This window comes from Aquarana catesbeiana, linkage group LG01 (genome assembly GCF_042186555.1).
Source record: "Aquarana catesbeiana isolate 2022-GZ linkage group LG01, ASM4218655v1, whole genome shotgun sequence".
NCBI classification, from domain to species: Eukaryota; Metazoa; Chordata; class Amphibia; order Anura; family Ranidae; genus Aquarana; species Aquarana catesbeiana.
Genome location: NC_133324.1, coordinates 524,166,870 through 524,194,187, shown reverse-complemented (window position 1 = coordinate 524,194,187; position 27,318 = coordinate 524,166,870). Strand labels below are relative to the sequence as shown.

At 40.7% G+C, this 27,318-nt stretch overlaps 1 protein-coding gene across 17 annotated transcripts in view; it reads left to right on the top strand.

Moving 5' to 3' along the window:
* Positions 1 to 27,318, top strand: part of PTPRS (protein tyrosine phosphatase receptor type S) — a 744,226-nt gene that overhangs the window by 482,994 nt on the left and 233,914 nt on the right. For 11 of the 17 annotated variants that reach the window (XM_073594561.1, XM_073594552.1, XM_073594489.1 and 8 more), the window contains 5 exons: positions 2,164 to 2,751; positions 3,287 to 3,384; positions 6,981 to 7,234; positions 13,727 to 13,817; positions 16,972 to 17,187. In XM_073594561.1, coding sequence (XP_073450662.1) covers positions 2,164 to 2,751; positions 3,287 to 3,384; positions 6,981 to 7,234; positions 13,727 to 13,817; positions 16,972 to 17,187 — 1,247 coding nt within the window. The remainder of the gene's footprint in view (positions 1 to 2,163; positions 2,752 to 3,286; positions 3,385 to 6,980; positions 7,235 to 13,726; positions 13,818 to 16,971; positions 17,188 to 27,318) is intronic. The other 6 variants (XM_073594595.1, XM_073594611.1, XM_073594587.1 and 3 more) reach the window with 2 other exon arrangements.

Genomic DNA, 27,318 nt, shown 5'->3' with positions numbered 1-27,318 from the left:
CGGGGGGTAATCAAGGGGTTAACTTTTATTAGGGGGGGTTAGGGGGGTACCCTGGACCTAATGTCACTGGTCCCCAAAAAGTGTCCAAATTGTCCGCCGCAATATCGCAGTCCAGCTATAAGTCACTGATCGCCGCCATTACTAGTAAAAAATAAATAAACATATCCCATAGTTTGTAGATGCAATAACTTTTGCTCAAACTAATATCAATATACATTTATTGGGATTTTTTTTACCAACAATATGTAGCTGAATACAGATTGACCTAAATTGATGAAGAAATTAGACTTTTTACATTTTTTTTATTGGATATGTTGTATAACAAAGTAAAAAAAAAAAAATATATATATATATATATATATATATATATATATATATATATATATATATATATATTATTTTTCACAACTGTTCTTTTTTTTGTTTATAGAGAAAAAAATAAAAACCGCAGAGGTGATCAAATACCACCAAACTAATTTGGGTTCAGTGCACGACATGACAATTTTCAGTCAAAGTAATGCATTGCCATATCGCAAAAAATGGCCTGGTAATGAAGGGGCGTAAATCTTCTAGAGGTCAAATGGTTAATGCACTACCTGCACTAAGGTAAAATACCTTCCACTGCCTGTTCCTTCCCCCCTCGATCCACTGCTGTGCCTTTCTGCAGCAGCGATGGTCTCTTTCCCTGGTCTCACAAGACAAACTGCTAGCAGCGGGAGCTATTGGCTCGCTGCTGTCAGTCAAGTCCAGTGAGGGGGGAGGAAGGATTGAGCTGTGCTGTGTGTTTCTATTTTCAGAAAGTATGGCTTTTGTAATCTATAACCATAAACAGTGGATGTTGGCACAAAAATATTCTCTCTTGTGTATGTTAACCACAAACATGTAATGTTTACCAGGCTATTGATGGTAATTAAACTCGAGGGGGGTATTCATGGGAAATGATGACTTTACCTGGTAAATATTACATGTTTACAAAATTACACCCATAATATACTACATTCCTACAAAACACTTTAATACACTTAAAAATAATCAAGATAAAACCCACGACGTGGAGAAAAAAATAAATAAATAAAATAGCAAATAAAATTGCAAATAAATTGTTGAATAAATACAAAATGTACATATATGTGTGCGTTTACACACACACGCCCAGTACATATGTAGTAGGTCTGCTGCTGTAGTGCAAGGTAAGTACCCCAAAAGAAGCGACAACAGAAAATTTATACTCAGCGCTGCCTCTCTAAACCATAAATGTACATATACTCGCATCAAATATGTATCATGTGACAACATGTATAGCAAAGTGCCAAAAAAATGCATTCAATAAAATTTTAAAAATCAATCTGCATATCTGCTGGACAGGAGACACCATCTTGATATACACGTATTTATCATATTTATCTAGTGAGTGGGGATCCAGGAGGGGAGCACAGGAAGTCACCAAGATTACATCAACGTGTCACCAGCCCTATACCTCACACTTGATGAACTTTATTGATTGCACCTTATTTTGCATTTTTTTTACTTTTATTGAATGCATTTTTTTGCACTTTATTGGCACTTTGCTATACATGTTGTCACATCATACATATTTGATGCGAGTATATGTACATTTATGGTTTAGAGAGGCAGTGCTGAGTATACATTTTCTGTTGTCACTTTAATACACTGTCATATCCTGTACTTTATACAGTTTAAACATGTGAGTGGATTGTCCTTTTTTTCATAGACATGTATAAATTTGAGCACAAACTTAAATTTCAATTTTTTTTGTAAAATGTAAGCCATTTATTTATAGACTAATGTTCTATGTTACATTTTTGACAACCAGTTCACCTTGTTACTTCACATAATTGTTCTGGAATACAACTTAATATGTTTATATAGGTTTCCTTGTTAGAACATATGTTCTAAGATCAAACATTTATTGTGAGTTTTTGTGTAAAACACCACCTCTAGTTAATTCAAGTGGTAGTAGTGTGCTTAGTTTTTCTAATTTTAATAAGAATTTAAATGTGAGTACCCTCTAATAGGCCATGTGCATTCAGATGTTGAGATTAGTTTGCCTGTAGAGGAAAGTGGTAATTAAAGTGTATTTTTAACTAGTAATGCTAAAATGCATCAGATAAACTTTTTTTTTTTTTTTTTTTCTTCTTACAGTTCCTGGAAAACCTGACTTTTCTGTGCATCAGACATCGGAGAGCAGCCTACAATTACAATGGGGACCACCAAGTGAGTCAGTTGAGCACATCCTAGGGTACCGCCTACAGTTTGGGCACCATGATGCTAAAGTTTTATCAACACTAGAGTTTGGACCTCAACAAAAGACATACACAGCCACCAATGTCCATAAAGGAGCAAAATACATTTTTAAAATGGCGGTCAAAGGCCGGGCGGGCTTTAGTGAGGAAGCTGTAAAAGAGTTTGCCATACCAGGGGAAGCACCTAAAGGTTACCCTCTATTGATTGAGCCTGGCAATATCAGTTCTGTAACTATCCAGCTAAACTGGCTGCCTCCTGTTTTGGCCGAAAAGAATGGGGATATCACCAAGTATACAGTAGCCTACTGGGTTGCTGAAATTCCTGAAAAAGTGTTGGAATTGGACCTACCATCTTCTCAAAGCTCTTGCTTGCTGAGCAATCTGAAGCCTAACACTGTGTATGAAGTCAAAATACGTGCACACACCAGTAAAGGGCCTGGGCCTTACAGTCCAAGTGTCCAGTACCGCACTTTTCATCTAAATCAAGGTAGGCCTTATCAGTCTTATTTCCTTGGCTTTTAGTTTTGGTTCTTGAAAGCAAGCAGCGCCTGAATCCTCCAGCTCCAGTGTGACTGTAATAATTGGAATGGTATTTTTTTTTATTTTACTAATAACTGAGTGAATCTGAAAGTATGGTCAGGTAAGTGCTTTTTCTTTTCTTAAAGTCTAGTTAAGACACTTCTCTTGAGTTTCTGGGTCCACCAGTGACATTTAAGGTGGGATGCCTTCTCTGTCACCTTCCTTTTAATATGTGCCTTGAAATATTCTTGTTTACATATTTCATACCTAAATATTTTTTTTTAACTAATCCATTTAGTAGTTTCATAATGGCATTTCTGGTTTTAGAGTCATGAAGCAAAGTGTGGGTTTGTAGAGATGGATGCAGCTTACAAAAAAGAACACTAACTCAGTTTTTCTTTTCACTCACTTCAGTGTACTTTTATAAACACTGGTTTCAAGTGGAATTTTCTGTTTTAATAACTTGTTCTGGTAATCTTTCTTTTGTCTTTGCTGTTTTTCAGTAATGCCAAAAAATTTCAAGGTCAGAATGGTAACAAAGACTTCTGTTCTCCTTAGCTGGGAGTTTCCTGAAAATTACAACTCAATAACACCATACAAGGTATTAGGATGGATCATATATCTTTTACTAAAAAGGTTCTTTGGTCTGGTGAAACTAATGTACAGGGAAGTTCCTTTTTCCATAAAAAGTACCAAGCATTTTCAAGAACAGGATTTTCCCATTATGGATCATTACCACTTCCACCCTGGCGAATTTAAATATTTAAAAAAAAAATTACACCACGGAGAGATGGGCAGCAGCTTTAATAGAAACATGCTATATAATATCCCCTTTACCAAACTTGGGATTAAACACAGATTTAATATAACCCAGTACACCATTTTTTTTTCTTATGTATTTATTTTTTTTATTAAAAAAAAGGGGTTTTATCGAATGATAGCAAATGAATACATCAGTCATTCAGGCTAGAATATCAGTGGCTAAAAGACCAAGAGCATGAGAGCTCCACATTATGCATATACATTATAATAAACATTTCAGGACCAGTACAGTGTCTCAAGAGAGGGGCCCAAAAAAAGTTAGTCTTCTCAAAACATCAGGTCAGTGCTGGGCATTGGGCTTTGTATTTAAAGTTTTTTTTTTTTTTTTTATTTCGCTTTTTAGCAAAGCACATGTTACAGAAAACAGCCTTCAAAACACAGGAAATACCACAGTATAATAGGCCCGAAGAAAGCTATGTCCCCAATACATGGACATATGCCAACATCACCCCAAATGGTGATGTGGACATTAGAGGGAATAATGCACAGCTGACTTGTTTCTGTGGCTTTAAAAGAAGAAGGTATTATCCGTTCCCTGATGAACTGGTAAATTAAGCTATGTGAACCACTTACAATACAAGAAAAGGTTAGAGACCCCCATCACCAGACCATTAATTTCAACAAAAATATTCCCATAAGAATATATGTGTATTTAACATGTTGTATGCTTGAAAGCTTGCGTGTGTAGAAATCCAAATACCCTAAGACTGATGCTGAGCACTTCCATCTTGGATGTGATATCAGCAGCCCCAACAAAATCAGGGCTGTCACTCGTTTTTCTTCTAGCCTCTACCAGGGCAGCTTAATAAAGGGTTATATAGGGAGGGGTGGAGGACAGAGAGTAATTGGATACTGTTGGAAGAAGAGAATACTGTGACTGCAAGAAGGGATATAGCTGTGCTTTAGAACTGCATAGTCATATTTTCTTGCAAGCTCAAAGGCTACTTGGAAGCGAATAGAAAATTATCTATGAAAAAGGGAAACACTGCAAGTAAACACAATTTTTTTTATTTTTACCTGGAATTTTTAAAGTTGGTGACAGGGTCTCTTTAAAGAAAAAAACACCCCAACATCATGGGTTGCAAAAAATACAAACAAAGTAATGCTCTTGAGTATTCTCACTGTTGATTATTTAATAAGTTCCGCATTCAGAGACCTGAGCCTAATTTGTCAGTGCCAAGGTGTCTGCCTATATCCTAGGTGCAGTATATGTTGAATCCTGTGCTCCCTGCTGTGAACAACATAGTCTCCCTGCTGTGATCAACATATAAGATTCTCTTTATAGGCACAGTAATTTGTTGCTGAGCCATGCAGATCAGCTTACTGATTTACACACTGGCTTTTGACTAGTTGTTCAAGTAACAGGCATTTAAAGGGATGCTGATTTGACTTTAAGATATAAAAATACTGATATTAATGATACTACGTAAGGCTAGGTTTACATTATGCAAGTCAGGAACTGTGTAGCAGATGTGTGAGAGCGCCATTAATTCTTAATGGCACCCCCATATATCAGCAAAAGATCTGCGTTTTTGAGTATGTGAAACCACTTGGTGCCATAGCACCACACAGTTTCTTGAGGCGTGATCTTATAGGGGGTTGGGGACTTCTTTCCCTGCCTTCCTGCAAGTAGGAAAGCTAATTGAAGTGAATGGGCTGCCCTACACGCAGAACGGAGCTGGAACAAGTGTGAACCAGGCCTTTCTCTCCCATACCAGGTCTTCTCTTTTGTGCTAAAAAAAATGACAGTAGTAAACATGTACCTGTTCCAAAGTTAGTACAGTTAATATTTAACACCAGCAGCTAAATTATAGGCATGTGACTGTATTTACTTTAGTTACTACAGAGTACCCCATAGACTCTTTAGTTTTGCATGTTTCAACTTTGGTTCAACTGTGGCCCTCTTGCTTTTTGCAGTGTGTGCCATACTATTATCAATGAGGAAATGCATTCATTTAGGAGAGGTGGAAGTATATGAATATGTTGGAAGATTGGGTTTTGGGGCTTCTACGAAGATTGGAAGGTCACTAAAATTACATGCAGGAGAGTTCTGTTACAGTCCAGCAGTCTGAACTTTAGTACTTTATCTACCTTAAGTTTATAGAGCAAAACTACTCCTACTCTGTAACTTCTGGCTTCAAAACGACTGAATTTCATGGAGATTCACAGCAGTAAATTGACTTCAAATTTGTTCATTCACTCACTTTTTTGATAAGGAGGTGAAGTAAATATCCAGTTGTTTGTTTTACTGTATATCTAACCAAGTTTTTTGTTTTTTTACCTCCTACATGTGTCTTTTAACTTTGTGTCAGTTCAGCTCTTTATCCACTTACCAGTTCACAGGGAGTTAGCAACTTTGTGGGCAGGTTCGTTTCAAGTAAGAGTTTTAGAGCCCACCTGTTTCTGCAGTACCAGAATGATGGTAAAGTCTGGTATCAGCATTTTTCTGTATTGTTATTGGGGCCTCAGTTTCTTTTCTCTGTTACACACTTGAGGGACCTGCCCCGAAAGAGAAGGGTGTTCAAGTCAGTATCCACATGGAGAGGGCCATGCACACTGACAGCCTCTAAAATAAGCTCATCTGGCTGGGTATGCTGGCTGGTATTGTGTGGGGCAGGATGACTACCTTGTTGATTTTTTTTAATTTATTTATTTTTTTAGCTGGTACAACATATACAGAAAGATTATCTGATTATTGAGCCAGAGGACCAGATCAGGCAGCAGAGCAGATTTTCAAAATTTTTTTTTTTGGCCATAACTGAGCAATCAGTGTTGCAATTTTTTGGTCAGTTACTGAGCATTCAGTGTATAATATGGTTTAAACAAGAACTTCCATTACAAATGGGTTACATTATTCTATATTGTTCCATGTAGCTAGGTGTTCCCTGAATCTGGTTATTAAATCTGAGCTGCCTCTCTCCCCACACAGCAAATCCAACAGCAGCTTGGAAGGTGATGGATCAACTGTAACTGCAGTAATTGTAACTCTGTTGTAGCACTTTCCTGAGACAAGTTGTGGCAAGAGACGGGAGCTTAACACAGAAAAGTCCTCTGAGCTGAGACGAGCTGTAAGTAAGATGGATCTGTCTCCTTCCAAACTGCTGTCAAATTAGCCATGTCTTCGGAAGCACAGAGCTACATAGGACAAGGTATTCCATGTTCCTCAGCCCAGCTGAGATGTTAACAACTATCACTAGTGACTAGACCTCCTGTGTGCCTTTGTGACACAAAGGCTTTCACTTTTGGAGGATAACATTTAAGATATTAGGACTTAAATTCATGTTGTTGGCTTGTTTGTAGTGTCAGCTAAAAGTATTTATTACTTGTATATTTTTTAATGTTTGTTGTTCATGCTGTGCTCTTCTGTTGCTCAAGATTCAGTATAATATGCAGACAGTGGATGTAGATGGACGGACAACAAAGAAGTTAATTACAAACCTGAAACCCAAAACACATTATACTTTTACGCTTACCAATCATGGAAACTCCTTGAGTGGTCTTCAGCAGAATGTCGCTGTCCGCACAGCTCCTAACATGCTGGGTGTGAAACCTTTGGTAAATGCAAAGGCGCAACTAGATGGTAGCATTACAGTAGTTCTGCCAGATGTGGAAATGTCTGAATCAGTGAGGTAAATACTTCAATACATGTTCTTTGTTTGTCTATACCTTTATGTTGTAAAATAATACCTAAAAATTTTAATGTTAGAGTGTATTATAATTTACTAAAGTACACATACAGCTAAACAAAAGTATGCATATATGGAATTATGTTTCAGGAGTATCTCTATTTGATATATGCTTGTATATGTGCTTGTGTATGTGCATTTTACACAGCTCAAAAAGTTTAAGTTCACCTTTTCAGAAAAATTAAAACGTGAACTAACACCCTACACTCCCCCATTGTACTTACCTAAGTGGGTTGTGAGCTTCCAGTGCCCCCGCAGACAATGTAGGACTCTGGGGATTTGAAATCCCTACTCTTCTTCCCTTTCTGCAGGGCCTGATCTGATTGATTCTGAATGGTCACCACTCACACAGAGAATCACTCTGATCAGTCCTAGAAGCTCCGTAGTACAAATCCAGATATCACATTAGAAGAATACCCAACATCTGAATATGACTTGCCTATGAACATATGAATATATTAGTCTTGTGTAGCTGACCAGTCAATAAGCTATATGTGAGCTCTCAGTTACTAAACTTAATTCCTTTAGCACATGGAAAGTAATCAAGCGGGCTTGATTCTTTGTGTTTTAATTTTGTTTCTGCAGAACTGTACCTTTTTGTATTAGTCATGAAAGCAAAATTCAATGTGAAGCAATTACTATACTTGTCCACTGTTTTCTTGTATTGCTAAACTTAAGTTATCTCATCTTTGCAGTTGTTGAGAGATTAAATATATAGATTACAAATCTATATATTTAATGCAATAACAAATCTTTTTAGTGCAAACATGTAAAAAGTATAAAACTTGGTATCCTTCACTGCTTCAGGAAGACTAAAGCCGGCGTAGATTGTAGATGGTGCAATTTCCTTTCCTGTAACCTGAGCTATTGTGTTCTCCCGGTGGGATAGCGAGAATCGCATGAAAAATCCGACAGGCTGGTTGTCCCCAAGTTGATTCTCAGACCCTATATCATTTATAAATATATTAAAAAAGTAATGGTCCCAACAATGAACCTTGGGGTACACCACTAATAAATCAATCAATGAATCAAACCACTACTCTGAATACTGTCTTTCATACAGTTTGCTATCCATTTACTAACTGATTTTTCCAAGCCTGTAGACTTTACTTTACACATTAGCCAAGTGTGGGGAACTGTGTAAAGCGATTTTGCAAAATCCAAGTTTATTACGTCCACAGCCACTCCATTGTCTGGGAAAACTGTGTCAAATGCTTTTGCAAAATCTAAGTATACAAGTCCACCTCCACTCCTTTGTCCAAGGTTTTACTTACTTCCTCAAAAAAAGAAATCAGATTTGTCTGACAACTTCTGTCTTTCATGACTCCATGCTGTTGCTTAAAATATTTTTTTTTCAGCAAGAACTCATCTATGTGTTTTTTTTATTAAACTCTCCAGTATCTTACCAACTATAAAAGTTAAAATAACAGGTCTACCGTGCCTTGAAAAAGTATTCTTACCCCTTGAAATTTTCCACATTTTGTCATGTTACAACCAAAAACGTAAATGTATTTTAGTGGGATTTTATGTGATAGACCAACACAAAGTGGCACATAATTGCGAAGTGGAAGGAAAATGATAAATGGTTTTACAATTTTTTTTACAGATATGGGAAAAGTGTGGCATGCATTTGTATTCAGCCCCCTTACTCTTATACCCCTAACTAAAATCTAGTGGAACCAATTGCCTTTAGAAGTCACCTAATTAGTAAATCGAGTCCATCTCTGTGTAATTTAATCTCCGTATAAATTCAGCTGTTGCTGTGAAGCCCTCAGAGGTTTGTTAGAGAACCTTAGTGAACAAACAGCATCATGAAGGCCAAGGGACACACCAGACAGGTCAGGGATAAAGTTGTGGAGAAGTTTAAAGCGGGGTTAGGTTATAAGAAAATATCCCAAGCTTTGAACATCTCATGAAGCACTGTTCAATCCATCATTCAAAAATGGACAGTATGGCACAACTGCAAACCTACCAAGACATGGCTATACACCTAAACTGACAGGCCAGGCAAGGAGAGCATTAATCAGAGAAGCAGCCAAGAGAAGAGGCCTATGGTAACTCTGGAGGAGCTGCAGAGATCCACAGCTCAGGTGGGAGAATCTGTCCACAGGACAACTATTAGTCATGCACTCCACAAATCTGGCCTTTATGGAAGAGTGGCAAGAAGAAAGTCATTGGTGAAAGAAAGCCATAAGAAGTCCCATTTGCAGTTTGCGAGAAGCCATGTGGGGGACACAGCAAACATGTGGAAGAAGGTGCTCTGGTCAGATGAGACCAAAAATGAACCTTTTGGCCTTAAAGCAAAATGTGTAAAAAACTAACTGCACGTCATCCTAAACACACCATCCCCACCATGAAACATGGTAGTGGCAGCATCATGTTGAGGGGATGCTTTTCTTCAGAAGGGACAGGGAAGCTGGTCAGAGTTGATGGGAAGATGGATGAGCTACATACAGGGTAATCTTAGAAAAAAACCTGTTAAAATCTGCAAAAGACTTGAGACTGGGGCGGAGGTTCACCTTCCAGCAGGACAATGACCCTAAACATACAGCCAGAACTACAATGGAATGGTTTAGATCAAAGCATATTCATGTATTAGAATTGCCCAGTCAAAGTCCAGACCTAAATCTTTGAGATCACCTCTCATATACAGACAGACACCACCACACCTCTGTTTTACCCTGTCTTTCCGAAAGAGAGCATAGCCAGGAATATTAATAGCCCAGTCATGTGAAGAATAAAGCCAAGATTCAGCAATGCCAATTAAATCATAGTTCTCTTCATGCACCAAAGCTTCTAATTCACCTATTTTGTTTGGCAGACTTCAGGCATTGGTGAACAAACACTTCATTGTCACATTTTGCCCATGTATTTTGCATATTTTTTATTTCAGTACAAATAGTACCATTTCAAATCTGCCATAGACCTCCCCCAATCTTTCCCCATTCCGCCCACCAATAGGGACTGACCGCTGTCTGCCCCATTATAATCTAATTCAGCCTCCCCCTCAATCCTAGTTAAAATACTCCTCCAGCCTTCCCATAAACCTTTCCCCCAATACAGCAGACTCCCTTCCATTTAGGTGCAAATCATCTTTAGCATATAGGTTGTACCCTAATGAAAAGTCAGCCAAGTGCTCTAGAAACCCAAATCCATCCTTCTTGCACTAGGTCTTTTATTACACAACTCCTTTATTACACATAATAAAATATACTAAAAACATTATACCCACAATTTCTAAAACCACAGAGAGCTTTCCCCATTGCATTATATTTAAAAATGTACTGTTAAAGTGATGCTAAAGGAAAAATAAAACATGCTATACTTACCTGGTCTGTGCAATAGTTTTGCACAGAGCAGTCCCTATCCTCCTCTTCCTGGGTCCCCCAGGCTCTCTGGGCTCCTCCCCCTGCTGAGAGCCCCCATAGCAAGCTGCTCGCTATGGTGGGGGCACTCAAGCTCCTCACTGGCTGTGATTGGCAGAAGTTGGAGCCAATGGCTCTTGCTGCTGTGTCTGAGCCAATGAGGAAGGAGAGAGCATAGAATGCATGAAAGTAAAAAAACCTGCAGCCTTTTGAACCACTTTAAATTATATTGAACTCTTTATAAAATATAAATAGTTAGCTGCCTTAGCAATATTGCTTATAGGTTCAGGGATGCTGGTTTCTTATTCCAGCTGGTCAGTTGATACACTCACAACTTTATCCTAAAGCATCCTGTTCCAGTGTGAGGTCATAATGTTGACAAAGCTTCAACATGGGACCCACTCTTATCCTCATCAACTCCTCCACTTGCCCCTCCTCCAGATTACTTCTACTTCCACTGGAAACTTGGTTACCTTGGTTTCATATCACCAGTGTAGCAGAGAGAAGTCAAGCAGTAGTCACTGTATGGTAAACACATTATCAAGCAGTCAAACTACAGATTTATAATAAAGGCAGGATCAAGCAGCCAGGTTGTAACAGCTGCATTATAAATGCTGAAATAGCTTTAGGATCTATGCACACTGGCCTAAAAATTGCTACTTCTACAGTAGTTTTGTGTTCTGCCTGTAGAAGCAGCTCAGTGTTATTCTATGTGTCACTGCATATTAGGATGATTATAGGCATATTTTAAGCTCCATGTTTAGAGGCTGGAAAAACAGAACCTTCTGGTTTGCGTTTCTGATTGGAGCTTTCTGGCTGAAAAAACATAAACTCTCCTAAACTTGCCTAAACTCTGCACAAAAAACACTCTATATGAGCATTTTTTCTGTCAAGGGAACAGACATGTTTTTAACCCCAGTGTGCATTGAGACTAATGCTGCGTACACACGATCGGACATTCCCGAAAACAAAATCCTGGATTTTTTTCCGACGGATGTTGGCTCAAACTTGTCTTACATACACATGGTCACACAAATGTTGTTGGAAATTCCGAACGTCAAGAACGCGGTGACATACAAGATGTACGACGAGCCAAGAAAAATTAAGTTCAATAGCCAGTGCGGCTCTTCTGCATACTTACGAGCATGCGTAGAATTTTGTGCGTCAGAATTGTCTACACACGCTCGGAATTTCCGACAACCGATTTTGATGTTGGAAAATTTGAGCTCCAGCTCTCAAATTTTTGCTGGAAATTTCGACAGAAAATGTCCAATGGAGCATACACACGGTCGGAATTTCCGACAACAAGCTCACATCGAACATTTGTTGTTGGAAATTCTGACCGTGTGTATTACAGTATCTGCAATAACTTAACAGTAGTTATATAAGGACCATTCTCTGGTACATGGTTGTGGCTGAGACAGGATACCAAAGCTTCAGGGCCCTCTGAAAAAGCTGGTAATGCCGATGGGTATTTTATCTCACTCAAATCCATACACCCCAGAATGTTATTATCACACTGCCAGCCCCTGATGATGGCTAATTGGCTAAAATGCATTGGGAGCCAGCAAGAGTGATGTAGGACACTGCATTGAATGCCAAACTTCTGGGGCTTATATGTATGTTTTAATCTTTTTATTACAATAGATGGTTTATGGGTTACACTTTTGGTTTATGTCATTGTATTATTTACACTGATTGGCACCACTGAACACCAGAGGAACTGCGGAGGAATGTAATTTGATTATTTGGTCCCAAATGGGGAAAGAACACCTGATTAAGAGCCTGGATCTGATCACTCTCCTGTTTATCACTTTACACAAGCCTAGCCCAACCTCCTGTAGTTTAGAGGTCCTATTATTTGGTAAGCTGTAATGTTTGGTGAAGGTGCTGATAATTCAGTGGAATTTAAAGCAGTAGAAAAGTTTACAATAAAAAAATTGGGGCCCACAGGCAGTTTAAGTCATAATGTGCTACTAGCACATTATAACAGACTTGCCTTAAAATAAAGGTGCTTTCATCTTCACCTGGTCTCCCTTCCAGGTTCGCACGCCCCAGAAGTTTGAATGGTTGGGCTGAGATGACGGCACAAAAAAAAAGAAGGGCCTGGTATTGGAGGAGGGGTGGGGGGGAATCCCCTCGCCATTTTTTCACAATTTTTTATTGCTGGCAACTGTTCTGACTCATCCGTTGTGAGTGAGGTGGAGGCCAGCTTCCAGGCCTGCTCCATAACAACCAGCTATTCACTGGTTGTTAAAGCGCAAGTTCACCTTTACAGAAAAATCTGTAAGGTGAACATACACCGGATCCCCCTCCTCATCCCCCTTCAGTCCCACTGACCTGTTGCGCGGCAATCTCCCGTTCGGAGCCCCGGTATAGCCGCCTCAGGGGTCCATGGCTTACAAATCCCCTCGGCATTCACGCGTCTTCTTCCCGCTGACAGGACAGCTACGCAGGTTCTGATTGATCGGCGCCACCCATGTGACTGCGCTGACCAATTAGAATGCTCTGAAACGTCCCTCCTGATGGGGTATGTTTTGCAGATTCAGCTGCGGGGACCCTTGAGGTGGCTATACCAGGGCTTAGAATGGGAGCTGGGGGTGGTGAACCTTCAGCGTTTTTGTACATTTTGTCCATCTGTTAGCTGCATTTGGGGTGCCATTAAGAAATAATGCACATTTTGACACATTTTTTGCTAATTTCCTAGAATGTGCAGGTGTGAATGTGGCATTAGACTAAGGTTTTTTAGCTGAAATGTGCTAGTGTTCATGATTGGTCCAATGCTGTGAATTTTTAATCAATAAAGAATCTGAAGTTTATGGTTATTGGTATCTGTTTTTGCTTTTGCAAGGTCTGTATGGCTTTAGGAAATTTCGGATCTGTTTATAGTCTGTTTTATTATGTGTAAAAAAAGAATGTTTTATATTTTGAAAAAGCTGGCTGGTAGTGAATACATTTATATATTTAAACACTGTTCGAATGCATGCTGTGATTTCAGAATAAATTATACCATGAATTTTGATAACAGCTTACAAAAGCTTTATCTTCTTTTCCTTTTTTTTTTTTCCAGACATTACTATATTGTAGTAGTGCCTTTGAGGAAACTGCGTGGGCAATTTCTAAACCCTTGGGGAAGCCCTGAAGAAATGGATTTAGAGCAGGTTAGTAAACTTATATAGGGCCAGTGTCAACACAAATTAGTTGAAGTTGAGAACTGCTTTCTGCCCCATAAAATTTTGGAATGCAAAATCAGCTTGAAGCAGGGTAATGAAATGTACCTACAATGAATTCTGAATGATGTCAGAAGCACACTGGATTTGACTATGAAGCCTATTGACACAGGCCAATAAGCAGTTACTTTTTGCTAGTTCTTGCCATATTTGGAACATTTGTTTTCAGTGCCAACAACTTAGAAACAGTCTTACGCACAGTAGTATTTTTTTTATTGTCAGTAGTTGCAGAGGACAATGACTTGTTGATATACAGTACATATTAATATAGTGATGTTTTAACATGACAAATGTCTGTCAAATTCCGACAAATTTTATCTTTTTAATACTAGTAATGGAGTATAAATCAATAAACATACAGTACCACTTAGGCAGCTATCAGTTATTCAATCCACAGAAAAAGTTCTTAAACTTTTATAAGAAAGTTAGTTTTAGGTAATTTTTTAAATACTGAACTACAGGCAGACTGCTAAATACACAGTTGAAATACATATAATTGAACTATTTACAAAGTTTAAAATTCTGTTTAACCAGCCTTGTGGTCCAGGCACACCTTCCTGATAGTGCAGCCAGATTGGACACTTCCCTTTTCTGCTACAAACTGGCATTGCAGGTTGACCAGCAATTTGCCCCAGCCAGTGATCAGACTGTGCAGGAGAAGCAACACACCTATGGATGTTATGCTCTTCTTTCTCCTCTGAAAATGTGTGTGTGGCCTGTGTAAATAGCATTTGTTCATTTCAAATGAGTTTTGCATTTCCATGTAAGTCTGTGAGTATGCAAAATCTGCTTGAAGCAAGTCATAAAGAGGTCAACTTCCTGCCAAATGTACACGCCAACTGACTCTAATTGATCGCAAAAGCATCTTAAATCGATGTCATCAGTGGAAGCCCAGTGGTTAATGACACAGGTCAACAGACCGTTTGCTGACAGCATGGTTCAATGCAAGAGCATTGGGATTGCCTTAACCACTTCTGCCCTGGAAGGATTTGCCCCCTTCCTGACCGGACCATTTTTTGCGATACGGCACTGCGTCGCTTTAACTGACAATTGCGCAGTTGTGCAACGTTATACCCAAACAAAATTTATGTTTTCCCTACAAATAGAGCTTTCTTTTGGTGGTATTTGATAACCTCTGCGGTTTTTATTTTTTGCACTATAGACAAAAAAGCGACAATTTAAAAAAACAGAGTATTTTGTACTTTTTGCTATAATATCCAAAAAAATAAATAAAAATTCTTCATCAGTTTAGGCACGATTTATATTCTTCTACATATTTTTGGTAAAAAAAAAAAAAAAAATTCGCAATAAGCGTATATTGATTGGTTTGCGCAAAAGTTATAGCGTCTACAAAAAAGAGGATAGATTTATGTAAATTTTATATCTTCTTTTTTTTTTTACTAGTAATGGCGGCGATCTGCGATTTTTATCAGGACTGCGACATTGCGGCGGACAGATTGGACACTTTTGACACTATTTTGGGACCATTGACAATTATACAGCGATCAGAGCTAAAAATAGACACTGATTACTGTATAAATGTCACTGGCAGGGAAGGGGTTAACACTAGGGGGCGATCAAGGGGTTAACTGTATTCCCTAGGTGTGTTCTAACTGTAGGGGGGATGGGACTGACTGGGGGAGGAGACCAATCAGTGTTTCTACTTAGTAGGAACATACAATATGTCTCCTCTGCCCTGAGAGAATCAGGATTTGTGTGTTTACACACATACATCCCCGTTCTCGGTCTGTCACAAACGTTTGCGGGTGCCCGGCGAACATCGCGCCCGCCGGACACGCGCATCGGCTCCGGGGACACACGGCATGCGCCTGTGCCTGCTATGATGTCCTAAAGGAGCAACTTATAACTGCAGCGGCTGGTCGGCTAGCGGTTAAGCTGGGTATACACTAGTAGAATTTTTTGTTCATAATTTTTTTGTTGTTTGTTCATTTTTCTAATCATTGGGGTCAAATCAACATTTGTTTTCAACCACAAATTCAAAGGAGCAGGATGGAACGTTTTTCTTGAATGTACGATTTTCTAACAGTGAATGTGATTTTCGTTTGGTAAAACAAATGAAATCTTGAGCTACTTTTTAAACAATATTGTTCTAAGAATTTTCATACATATTTTCATTCAAAATGTTACTAGTGTATACCCAGGTTTATGACTTTTCCCTCTTTCTCCCAGTGTGAGTTCTGATATGCATGATATACAGAAGGCTAATATCAGGACAGAATCCGCTATTTAGGCTATTTCTATGTAATTGTAGACTTTTTTTTTAAAGAAAACATGCCCAGATTAAATGGTGTATATTATTTCTGCCTGCAGTTTAATTGTGCCCATGGAAATTAGATAAATGCTTACTTATGGAAAGAAAAAAAGAGGGTCTCTGACTAACACAACAATTGTTGCTCAATAATTTCTTTTCTGTACTTAGGCCTCATTCAAATGGATGCACGTAAGCTTATTCACATGAAAGGGCGTGTTTGCCCACACGAGAATTGCCTGCATGGGGATGTCCCCCAGTCCTATTCATGTCATTTGGAACAGAGAGGGTGCACAGCAATTTGCACAACCATTTGAGTGTACAGCCCAGAACTCACACTGCTACATTCATGGCTGCACAGCTGTCGGATTGGGAGCAGTGGCTGTGTCTGTGCAGGCACGGTGTTCCAATTAACATGAATGTGACTGCCTGCAAGGGGATGCACGGAATGCTTGTGCATCCCCGTGTGGGCAAACACGGCATTCGCACGGGCATACACTTAAATACGTGTGAACAAGGCCTTACATCCATACATTTCCATACATAATTTTCTGTATTTAGAGCATAACCTTGGCCAAAACCTTTTTTATAGTTGGGAAGGGTTAGAAGTTCTTGCAGATTTTTATTTACCCTCACTGATATTTTATTTCCTCTAACTTTCTGTTGTGTCTCCCTTACAGATAGTAAAGGGAAATACCCAATGGGGCAGATACAAAAAATGACTATAGATAAACATTCATTTATGCTGCATTACTTTAAGGTTGATTTGAAAGGAGAAAAATTATAATAACCTGTAAACCTTTTTACATCTCACAGCTAGTTCAGACTATCACAAAGCAGCACCGTCGTAGCTTGCGTTACCTAAGACACCTGGAGTACCCTAAACCATTTGTGGCAGCTCGGTTCCAGTCTCTGCCTGGACATTTCACACTTGGAGACCAAAAGAACTATGATGGCTTCGAAAACAAGGCATTGGAAGTTGGACAGAAATATGTTTTTTTTATCATGGCCATGCTTGAAAGTGCTGAAGTGGTGAGACTAATTTGTTTTTTTTCTTATTTTGTTGATTAAGAAAATCTGATATGCATATACACACAGTGCTATTACTGTATACAATATATATATACATATATATATATATATATATATATATATATATATATATATATATAATTAAAGACATCTATCAATTGACTTGTGTACAACCAGCCTGTTGGGTATTTCCCAAATAAGCAGTGCTGCCAGCTATAGAACAGAGCATAATAGCATAGCAGGAGTGATTGCCCCATCCACCACAAATGTGTGGATGAGGGAATTGTATCTCTTTTTTCGTTCAACTTGGTTGAACAAAAATAAAAAATGATTAACCACTTGCCGCCCGCCATATAGCAGAATGATGGCGGCAAAGTGGTTTCAATATCCTGACTGGGCGTCATATGACGTCCGCAGGATATTGAGCCGCTGCGCGCCCCCGGGGGCGCGCATTGCAGCGATTGTTGTTGCGGGGTGTCAGTCTCTCTGACGGAGACTCTTTAGCACGTGATCAGCCGTGTCCAATCACGGCTGATCACGATGTAAATAGGAAGAGCCGGTGATCGGCTTTTCCTCACTCGCGTCTGACAGACGTGAGTAGAGGAGAGCCGATCGGCTGCTCTCCTGACAGGGGGGGTCTGTGCTGATTGTTTATCAGCACAGCCCCCCCTTGGATCCTACCCAGGACCACCAGGGAAGCCGCCAAGGACCACCAGGGAAACCATCCACACTGGACCACCAGGTATGCCCCCTAGACCCCCAGGGAAATACTAATCTGTGCCCAGGCAGCTGCCAATCAGTGCCCACTCACAATGCCTACCACTGCCAGTGCCACCAGGGATGCCTATCAGTGCCGCGTATCGGTGCCCAGCAGTGCCGCCTATCAGTGCCCATCAGTGCCACCCATAAGAACCCATCTTTGCAGCCTTTCAGTGCATGTCCGTGTCTCCAAGTGCCACCCATGAGTGCCCATCAGTGCCGCCTATCAATGCATATCAGTGCCGCATGTCAGTGCCCGCTCATTGGTGCCACCTCATCGGTGCCGCCTTATCAGTGCCTGTCAGTGCCGCCTTATCAGTGCCCATCAGTGAAAGAGAAAACTTATTTACAAAATTTTTTAACAGAAACAAAAGCAAAACTTTTATTTTTTTCAAAATTTTCGGTCTTTTTTTATTTGTTTCGCAAAAAATAAAAACCGCAGAGGTGATCAAATACCACCAAAAGAAAGCTCTATTTGTGGGAACAAAATGATAAAAATTTAGTTTGAGTACAGTGATGTATGACCGCGCAATTGTCATTCAAACTGCGACAGCACTGAAAATTGGTCTGGGCAGGAAGGTGTATAAGTGCCCTGTATTGAAGTGGTTAATGTATGGCCCGCCTTACAGTAAAGAACCCCTTACCCAGTTCAAGATCGAGCCTCTTCTGTTCCAACTTCTTAGATTAAAGAGTTTCTCTCAATGATACAGACACTATGGGGGTCATTTACTATAGCGTGAATATGCGATCGTGTGGTGCATTAAAATAGCGCCCAATTGAGCCAATTAAAAGTTCAAGTGGGCAAAAGGCGCGATTCCCGGAGCGTGCTATTAGCGGCGAACATGCCTTTGTAAATTCGGAATCCCCCAAAGCACCTTGTCCCCAAGGGCCTCATCCCGTCAACCCTAGGCTGTGGTTGTCGGGGTCTACAGGCAGGGGACTTATCGTAATCTGGAAGCCCCCTTTAACAAGGGGGCCCCCAGATCCCACCCCCCATGTGAATGAGTATTGGGTACATCGTACCCCTACCCATTCACCAAAAATAGTAGTGTAATATGACAAAAGACAATAGCCAGTTTTTGACAATTCCTTTTATTAAAAATGTCTTCTTCTCCGCTTCTTCCTCCGGTCTTCTCCTTCCCCGCTTCTTCCTCTGGTCTTCTCCATCTTCCTCCAATCTTCCTCCGGTTTCTTCTTCCCCTGCTTAGTCCTCTGGTCGTCTTCTTCTTCCCCTGCTTAGTCTTCCGGTCTTCTTTTTCTTCCCCGCTTAGTCCTCCGGTCTTCTTCTTCCGTTGCCGCTCCCGCTGAAGATTTAAAAAAACGAACCTCCTCCAATGATGCAATGGGGCAGATGATGTCATTCAGAGACCCCGCTCCTTGTGACTTCCCCACCTGGGCATGATTGGTCCGTGATGTCACAAGGGGGGGCAGGGTCTCCCGATGATGCATTCCAGTTGCCATGCCCCATAGTTATATATGACATGTGCGCCATGGAAGCGGACAGATCGGCGGGCCGCACCGCTAGGGGGTCGGTCATTTTTGGATCTTCAGCTGGTCGGTGGCGGAGGAAGAAGAAGACTGGAAGAAGACTGGAAGAAGGACCTGGAGGAAGACCAAAAGAAGAAGACCAGCGGGGAAGGAGAAGACCGGAGGAAGAAGCGGCGAAAACTGGCTATTGTCTTTTGTTACACTACACTGCTTTTTTTGGTGAATGAGTAGTGGTACGATGAACCCATACTCATTCACATAGGGGAGTTAAAGGGGGCTACCAGATTCCGATAATCCCCCCCGCCCGCAGACCCCAACAACCAATGGCTAGGGTTGTCGGGACAAGGCTCTTGTCCCCATCAACATGGGGACAAGGTGCTTTGGGGGGACCCCAAAGCACCCTTCCCATGTTGAGGGCCTGTGGCCTGGTATGGTTCAGGAGGGGGGGGCACTTGCTTGCCCCCCCCCCCCTTTCCTGACCTCCAGACTGCTTGCTTACATGGATCTAAGTTTGACCATTCAGAAAATATGCCATTAATCACCACTCTCTGGAGACGCTCCTGTAACCAGTTTTCTATCCAGGTACATACATTTTCCCTAATGCCAGAAGACCCAAATTTTGTAAATGAAGTGTATGTGGGGTACTGTATCAGTTGCCTTAACGGAATCTAGATATACTATGTCCACAGACCTTTCTCTATCCAAATCTATGTTCGTTACTACTAATGATATTATGTACATATCTAAATTTTTAGATATGGTCCCTTAGTAGGAACTAAGGGGATGGGACTGACTGATGTTTCTACTTAGTAGGAACACACGATCTGTCTCCTCTCACCTGAGAGAACCGGGATTTGTGTTTTTGTGCACACACACATCTCTGTTCTCATTCTGTCATGAGCGATCGTGCCCGCCAGGCACGCGCTTCGGCTCCAGGACATGCTGCGTGTGCGTGCAATGCCGTTTTAAAGAGCCGACATATATCTATGGCAATTTGTAACCACTACGCTACTAAAACCACAGGTAATCTTTTGTTATTTGGTATGTACATGCTATGTGTTAGAAAATGTGATCGGTAATCAGAAAATGATATGTGTAATTTATGCTCCTAAAACTCCTGGAGGTGCTACTTGGATGTTGGGCCTCTGTATGTGGCCAGGCTGTGTAAAAGTCTCAGACATGTGGTATCGCTATACTCAGGAGGAGTAGCAGAATGTATTTTGGGGTGTCATGTTTGCTATGTACATGCTGTGTGTTGGAAATATCTTATAAATTGACAACTTTGTGTAAAAAAAAAAATGCGTTTTCATTTTTTCCCCACATTTTCCAAAAACCTCTGGAAAAAGATGAACCATTCAAAAGACTCATTATGCCTCATAGATTATAGGTTGGGGTGTTTGCTTTCCAAAATGGGGTCATTTTGTGGGCAATTCCATTGTCCTGGTGCTCCAGGGCCTTCAAAAGTTTAATGGGTTGAGAACCACTTGTTTAACAAACAGTTCAGATATGAGATTTACCTTATCATCTGGATAGGTATTCTTAAAAAAAAAACAGACCTTGTTCCATTGTTCAAACATCTATAAAATATCATGAAACAATAGTTAAATATGCGTGGCTAAAGAGCATTTAGTACCCTATATGGCAAAACTTTATATTTTTTTACTCTGCAGCCTGTAAGGCATTGCACTCACGATCCTGCAGACTGTCAGTACACATTCTGCCCGTACTTCCGATACTGGCAGGCAGTTACTGAATTGCAGAAAGAATCAATGAATTACGGGAGTGCTCACCAGTGCCCTCACAGTCCATTAAAAACTACAAGCTGTCAGCCGTGAAGTGTGACGACATTTGTAGTTCATTCATTCACAGAACTTTGTGAATGAACGACGCGGTCGCGTGGGCACAGGTGGGAAGAGGCTACAGGAACTGAAGCCTGTTACATGTTCTATCCTAACCACAAATGAAACATGTGAATGTTCCAGATGTGAACTTATCCTTTTAAAGTATAACTAAAGGCAAAACTTTTTTTTTTTTTTTTTTAGTTTTGGTTGAGAGGGATTAGAACACCTGTCAGTTTTTTTTGCTGTCTGTGCCCCCGTTAAGGAGATTCACCCTCTCTATTTGTCCTGTTTACCATTATCATTGAAAGTGAAAGTAAGATCTCTACAGCTTATGCTGCTCTCTGGACCTCCGCAAAGCTTTTGATACACTTTCCTGGACCTACAGTGCCTTGAAAAAGTATGCATACCCCTTGAAATTTTCCACATTTTGTCATGTTACAACCAAAAACGTAAATGTTTTTAACCCTTCCTATATCCACATTGTTCCGTATTTTTGCTAACAATGGTTCTAATGCAATTACATATAGTAGCGGCGAGAGTGGGCATCCTTGCCTTGTACCATTGAACATCTCAAAAGCAGACGACATACTTCCACTAACCCTGACCCTGGCTGTAGGGTGTTTATATAGGTTACTGATCCATCTCATAATTCTTGGTCCCAAACCTATACTCCGGAGTGCATCCATCATAAATCCCCAATCTACTCGGTCGAATGCTTTTTCTGCATTGATCGAAATGAGTAGCGTTGGGGATTTCCTCACCTTGTCCTTACCTTTTATTAACATTGTTTTTATGCTGTTGTCCCTTTCCTCCCTCCCTGGTACAAAGCCTACTTGGTCTATGTTTATCAATTCAGGCATAAGATTTTTTAATCTCGATGCTAAGATTCCTTTTTTTTAGTCCTGTTTAGACCTACAGTGCCTTGAAAAAGTATTCACACCCCTTGAAATTTTCCACATTTTGTCATGTTACAACCAAAAACGTAAATGCATTTTATTGGGATTGTATGTGATAGACCAACACAAAGTGGCACATAATTGTGAAATGGAAGGAAAATGATAAATGGTGTTCCAAATTTTTTACAAATAAATATGTGAAAAGTGTGGCATGCATTTGTATTCAGCCCCCCTGAGTCAATACTTGGTAGAAACATATTTCTCTGCAATTACAGCTGCAAATCTTTTGGGTATGTCTCTACCAGCTTTGCACATTTAGAGAGTAAAATTTTTGCCCGTTCTTCTTTTTGCCCGTTCTGCAAAATAGCTGAAGCTCAGTCAGATTGTATGGGGAGCGTCTGGACTTTGGATGGGCCATTCTAACACATGAATATGCTTTGATCATAAAAGGGTGTCCAAACTTTCTAAACAAAGGGCCAATTTACTGTCCTCCAGACTTTAGGGGGGCCGGACTGTGGCAATTGGGAGTACAAAATGTCCCAGCATCAGTGGAATAAACAATCCCCCATCATTGTTGTCAGTGGGAGGAATTGTGCCCCATCGTTGGTGTTATTGGGAGGACTTGTGCCCCATCATTGGTGTCATTGGGCCTCATCATTGGTGTTATTGAGGGGAATTGTGCCCCATCATTGGTGTCATTAGGTCCCATTGTTGGTGTCATTTGGTGGAATTGTGCCCCATCATTGGTGTTATTGGGCCCCATTGTTGTCCTTGGGAGGAACTGTGCTCCATCGTTGATGTCACTGGTAGGAATTCTGCCCTTCATTGTTAGCCAAGGGCCACATAAAATGCAAGCACACAGCCGCATGTGGCCCCCGGGCTGCAGTTTGAAGTCCACTGATTTAAACCATTCCATTGTAGCTCTGGCTGTATGTTTAGAGTCGTTGTCCTGCTGGAAGGTGAACCTCCGCCCCAGTCTCAAGTCTTTTGCAGACTCAAGCAGGTTTTCTTATGAGATTGCCCTGTATTTGGCCCCATCCATCTTTCCATCAACTCTGTCCAGCTTCCCTGTCCCTGCTGAAAAAAGCATCTCCTCAACATGATGCTGCTACCACCATGTTTCACAGTGGGGATGGTGTGTTCAGGGTGATGTGCAGTGTTAGTTTTCTGCCGCGCATAGCGTTTTGCTTTTAGACCAAAAAGTTTAATTTTGGTCTCATCTGAGAGAGAGCACCTTCTTCCATATGTTGGCTGTGTCCTCCACATGAGTTTTTGCAAACTGCAAATGGGACTTCTTATGGCTTTCTTTCAACAATGCTTTTTTTCTTGCCACTCTTCCATAAAGGCCAGATTTGTGCAGTGCACAACTAATAGTTTTCCTGTGGACAGATTCTCCCACCTGAGCTGTGGATCTCTACAGCTCCTCCAGAGTTACCATGGGCCTCTTGGCTGCTTCTCTGATTAATGCTCTCCTTGCCCGGCCTGTCAGTTTAGGTGGACAGCAATGTCTTGTTAGGTTTGCAGTTGTGCAATACTCTTTCCATTTTCCGATGATGGATTAAACCGTGCTCCATGAAATGTTCAAAGCTTGGGAAGTTTTTTATAACCTAACCTTGCTTTAAACTTCTCCACAGCTTTATACCTGACCTGTCTGGTGTGTTCCTTGGCATTCATGATGCTGTTTGTTTACTAAGGTTCTCTAGCAAACCTCTGAGGGCTTTGCAGAACAGCTGTATTTATACTAAGATTAAATTACACATAGATGGACTTTATTTACTAATTAGGCGACTTCTGAAGCCAATTAGTTCCACTAGATTTTAGTTAGGGGTATCACATATTTATTTGTAAAAAGTTTGGAAAACTATTTATCATTTTCCTTCCACGTCACAATTATGTGCCATGTTGTGTTGGTCTATCACATAAAATCCCAATAAAATACATTTACATTTTTGGTTGTAACATGACAAAATGTGAAAAATTTCAAGGGGTATGAATAATTTTTCAAGGCACTGTACCTGTGAGGGGTGCTGCATCATAGAGGGTTGGATTAGAGATTTTTGTCTTGCTTTGACTCACTTTATAGCACCCTCTTGGCTCCTGGGAAATATATGGGTTATAAGTCTTCCTACTTTCCCATGTCTAGGGGCACTAGGCAAGGCTGCCCCTTGTCCCTGCTTTTGCTTATCGCATTAGAACCCTTAGCGGCCCATATACGTGCTAATGTGAACATTCAGGGAATGGCGTTGGCGTGTATAACCCACAAGCTGGCACTTTTCCCGGATGACATGCTCCTATAGATTTCCTCTCTGCACACCACCTTACCAAACCACCTCTCCCTCATGAGTAATTTCGCAACTATATCGGGTCTCCACATCAATCCATCCAAGTCACAAGCCTTGAACGTTTCTTTATCTGATGCCTTCTATGACTCCTTGCAAACGCAATTTTATTTTCAGTGGACACCCTCGCTACCATACCTAGGGGTTCGCATTACTTCTTCTTTTCACTCTTCATATGCAGCCAATTATCCCTCTCTTTTATCTTCCTTGAAACACCTGTTAGATACTTGGGATATCGCCCAAATTTCATGGTTGGGTTGTATTCATGCTATCAAAATGTCCCTCCTTCCCAAAATACTATACCTATTTAGGGTTCTTCCCATCCCCGTTCTCCCTCATGTCCTCCGCATCTTGCAGCACCTTATCTTAAACACTTAAGGACCAAGCTTCTTTCTGAGATTTGTTGTTTACAAGTTAAAAACAGTTTTTTTTTGCTAGAAAATTACTTAAAACCCCCAAACATTATACATTTTTTTTTTCTAACACCCTAGAGAATAAAATGGCGGTCGTTGCAACTTTGTCACACCGTATTTGCACAGTGGACTTACAAGCGCACTTTTTTTGGAAAAAATACACTTTTTTGATTTAAAAAATAAGACAACAGTAAAGTTAGCCCAATTTTTTTTATATTGTGAAAATTAATGTTACGCTGAGTAAATTGATACCCAACATGTCATGCTTCAAAATTGCGCCCGCTCATGGAATCGCAACAAACGTTTACCCTTAAAAATCTCCATTGGCGACGTTTAATAAACTCTACAGGTTGCATGTTTTGAGTTAGAAAGGAGGTCTAGGGCTAGAATTATTGCTCTCACTCTAACGATTGCGGCGATACCTCACATGTGTGGTTTGAACAACTTTTCATATGCGGCGCTTCTGCATGCGAGCTCGGCGGGACGGGGCGCGTTTAAAAATATATTTTTTTTTCTTATTTACCTTTTATTTTTTATTTTTACAGTTCTTTTTTTTTTTTAAATGGTGTCACTTTTATTCCTATTACAAGGAATGTAAACATCCCTTGTAATAGAAAGCATGACAGGACCTCTTAAATATAAGATCTGGGTTCAAAAAGACCTCAGATCTCATATTTACACAAAAATGCAATAAAAAAAAAAATTTGTCATTGAGCTCAATAATCACATGCAATGTCAAGCTGCGGTTTCCAAAGCGAGCAAAGTCCTTTCTTGAATTAGGAGAGGTATGGACTCCAGAGAGAGAGATATAATTTTGCCCCTGTACAAATCATTAGTAAGACCTCATCTGGAATATGCAGTTCAGTTTTGGGCACCAGTTCTTATAAAGGATATCGGGGAACTGGAAAAAGTGCAGAGAAGGGCAACCAAACTGATAAGAGGCATGGAGGAACTCGGCTATGAGGAAAGATTAGGGGGAACTGAATTCTCTCTTGAGAAAAGGAGATTAAGGGGGGATATCATCAACATGTACAAATATATAAGGGGTCCATATAGTAAACTTGGTGTTGAGTTATTCACTTTACAGTCAACACAAAGGACAAAGGGACACTCTTTAGGCCTAGAGGAAAAGAGATTACATCTCCAAATACGTAAAGGTTTCTTCACAGTAAGAGCTGTGAAAATGTGGAATAGACTCCCTCCAGAGGTGGTTCTGGCCAGCTCAGTAGATTGCTTTAAGAAAGGCCTGGATTCTTTCCTAAATGTACATAATATTACTGGGTACTAAAATTTATAGGTAAAGTTGTAAAGTTAATCCAGGGAAAATCCGATTGCCTCTCGGGGATCAGAAAGGATTTTTTTTTCCCTGCTGTAGCAAATTGGATCATGCTTTGCTGGGGTTTTTCGCCTTCCTATGGATCAACTGTGGGTATAGGATTGATTATATGAGATTGTATGATATTATTTTTTATTTTATTTATTTTTATGGTTGAACTAAATGGACTTGTTTCTTTTTTCAACCTGACTATGTAACTATCTGGAGGAGCAAGTAATACTGGGCAGAACTGACAGCCTTAAAGGGGGCCTCTGCTCACTGAGCAGGTGGTTAGAAAGGGATGATGTGGAGGGTGGAGCAGTAAGTCAGGATTATCAGGTAGGAAGATGGGTTACTGTAGTCAGAGAGAGTGGTAGGGACGAAAAGAAAGGCTAGCCCTGGGTTTGAGCACCCAAACAGATTTGCCAAGTTGGGAGAAGAAGTGGGGGTGGCAAGCTCAGAGGTGTCAGCTCTATAAGTCACTGCTACCCCTAACAGCCGGGAGAGCAGCCCATCTAGTAGGGGTGGTGAGGGTAGTGCAGGTAGTCCTAGTCAATTGGTGGTAATAGGGGATTCTATAATGAGAAGGTGTCACGGATAGTACTTACTGAGGCCGAGATGCCGAGAGCAGCTCGCCCTTGCGACCACGCGCACCCTGTCCCCCCGGAGGGAACAGGTAGCACGCGGAGGCACGGGCCACCAGTAGGTGTGAGTTCCTGAAGAATCTGAGCAGCTGTATGAAGGGTAGCTGAGCTTCAGGAACTGGCTGAGGGTCCAATGCAGGACAGAGGGATCAGGTGCAAAGACAAGTAAACAAGTCCGTGAAACAGGCCAGAGGTCAAATCCAGGTAAGGCAAATAAGCAAAGTCTGTTAGGCAGGCCGAGGGTCAAACACTGGTAGGCAGATCAAGCAAAGTCCGTTAGGCAGGCCGAGGGTCAAACACTGGTAGGCAGATCAAGCAAAGTCCGTTAAAGCAAGCCAGGTGTCAGATCGAGGAGAGAAGCAGCGTAGTCAGGAACAATCCGGGTCAAGGCAGGTGATCAGATATGGCAAACTGGAAACAGGCACAAACAGGAAGC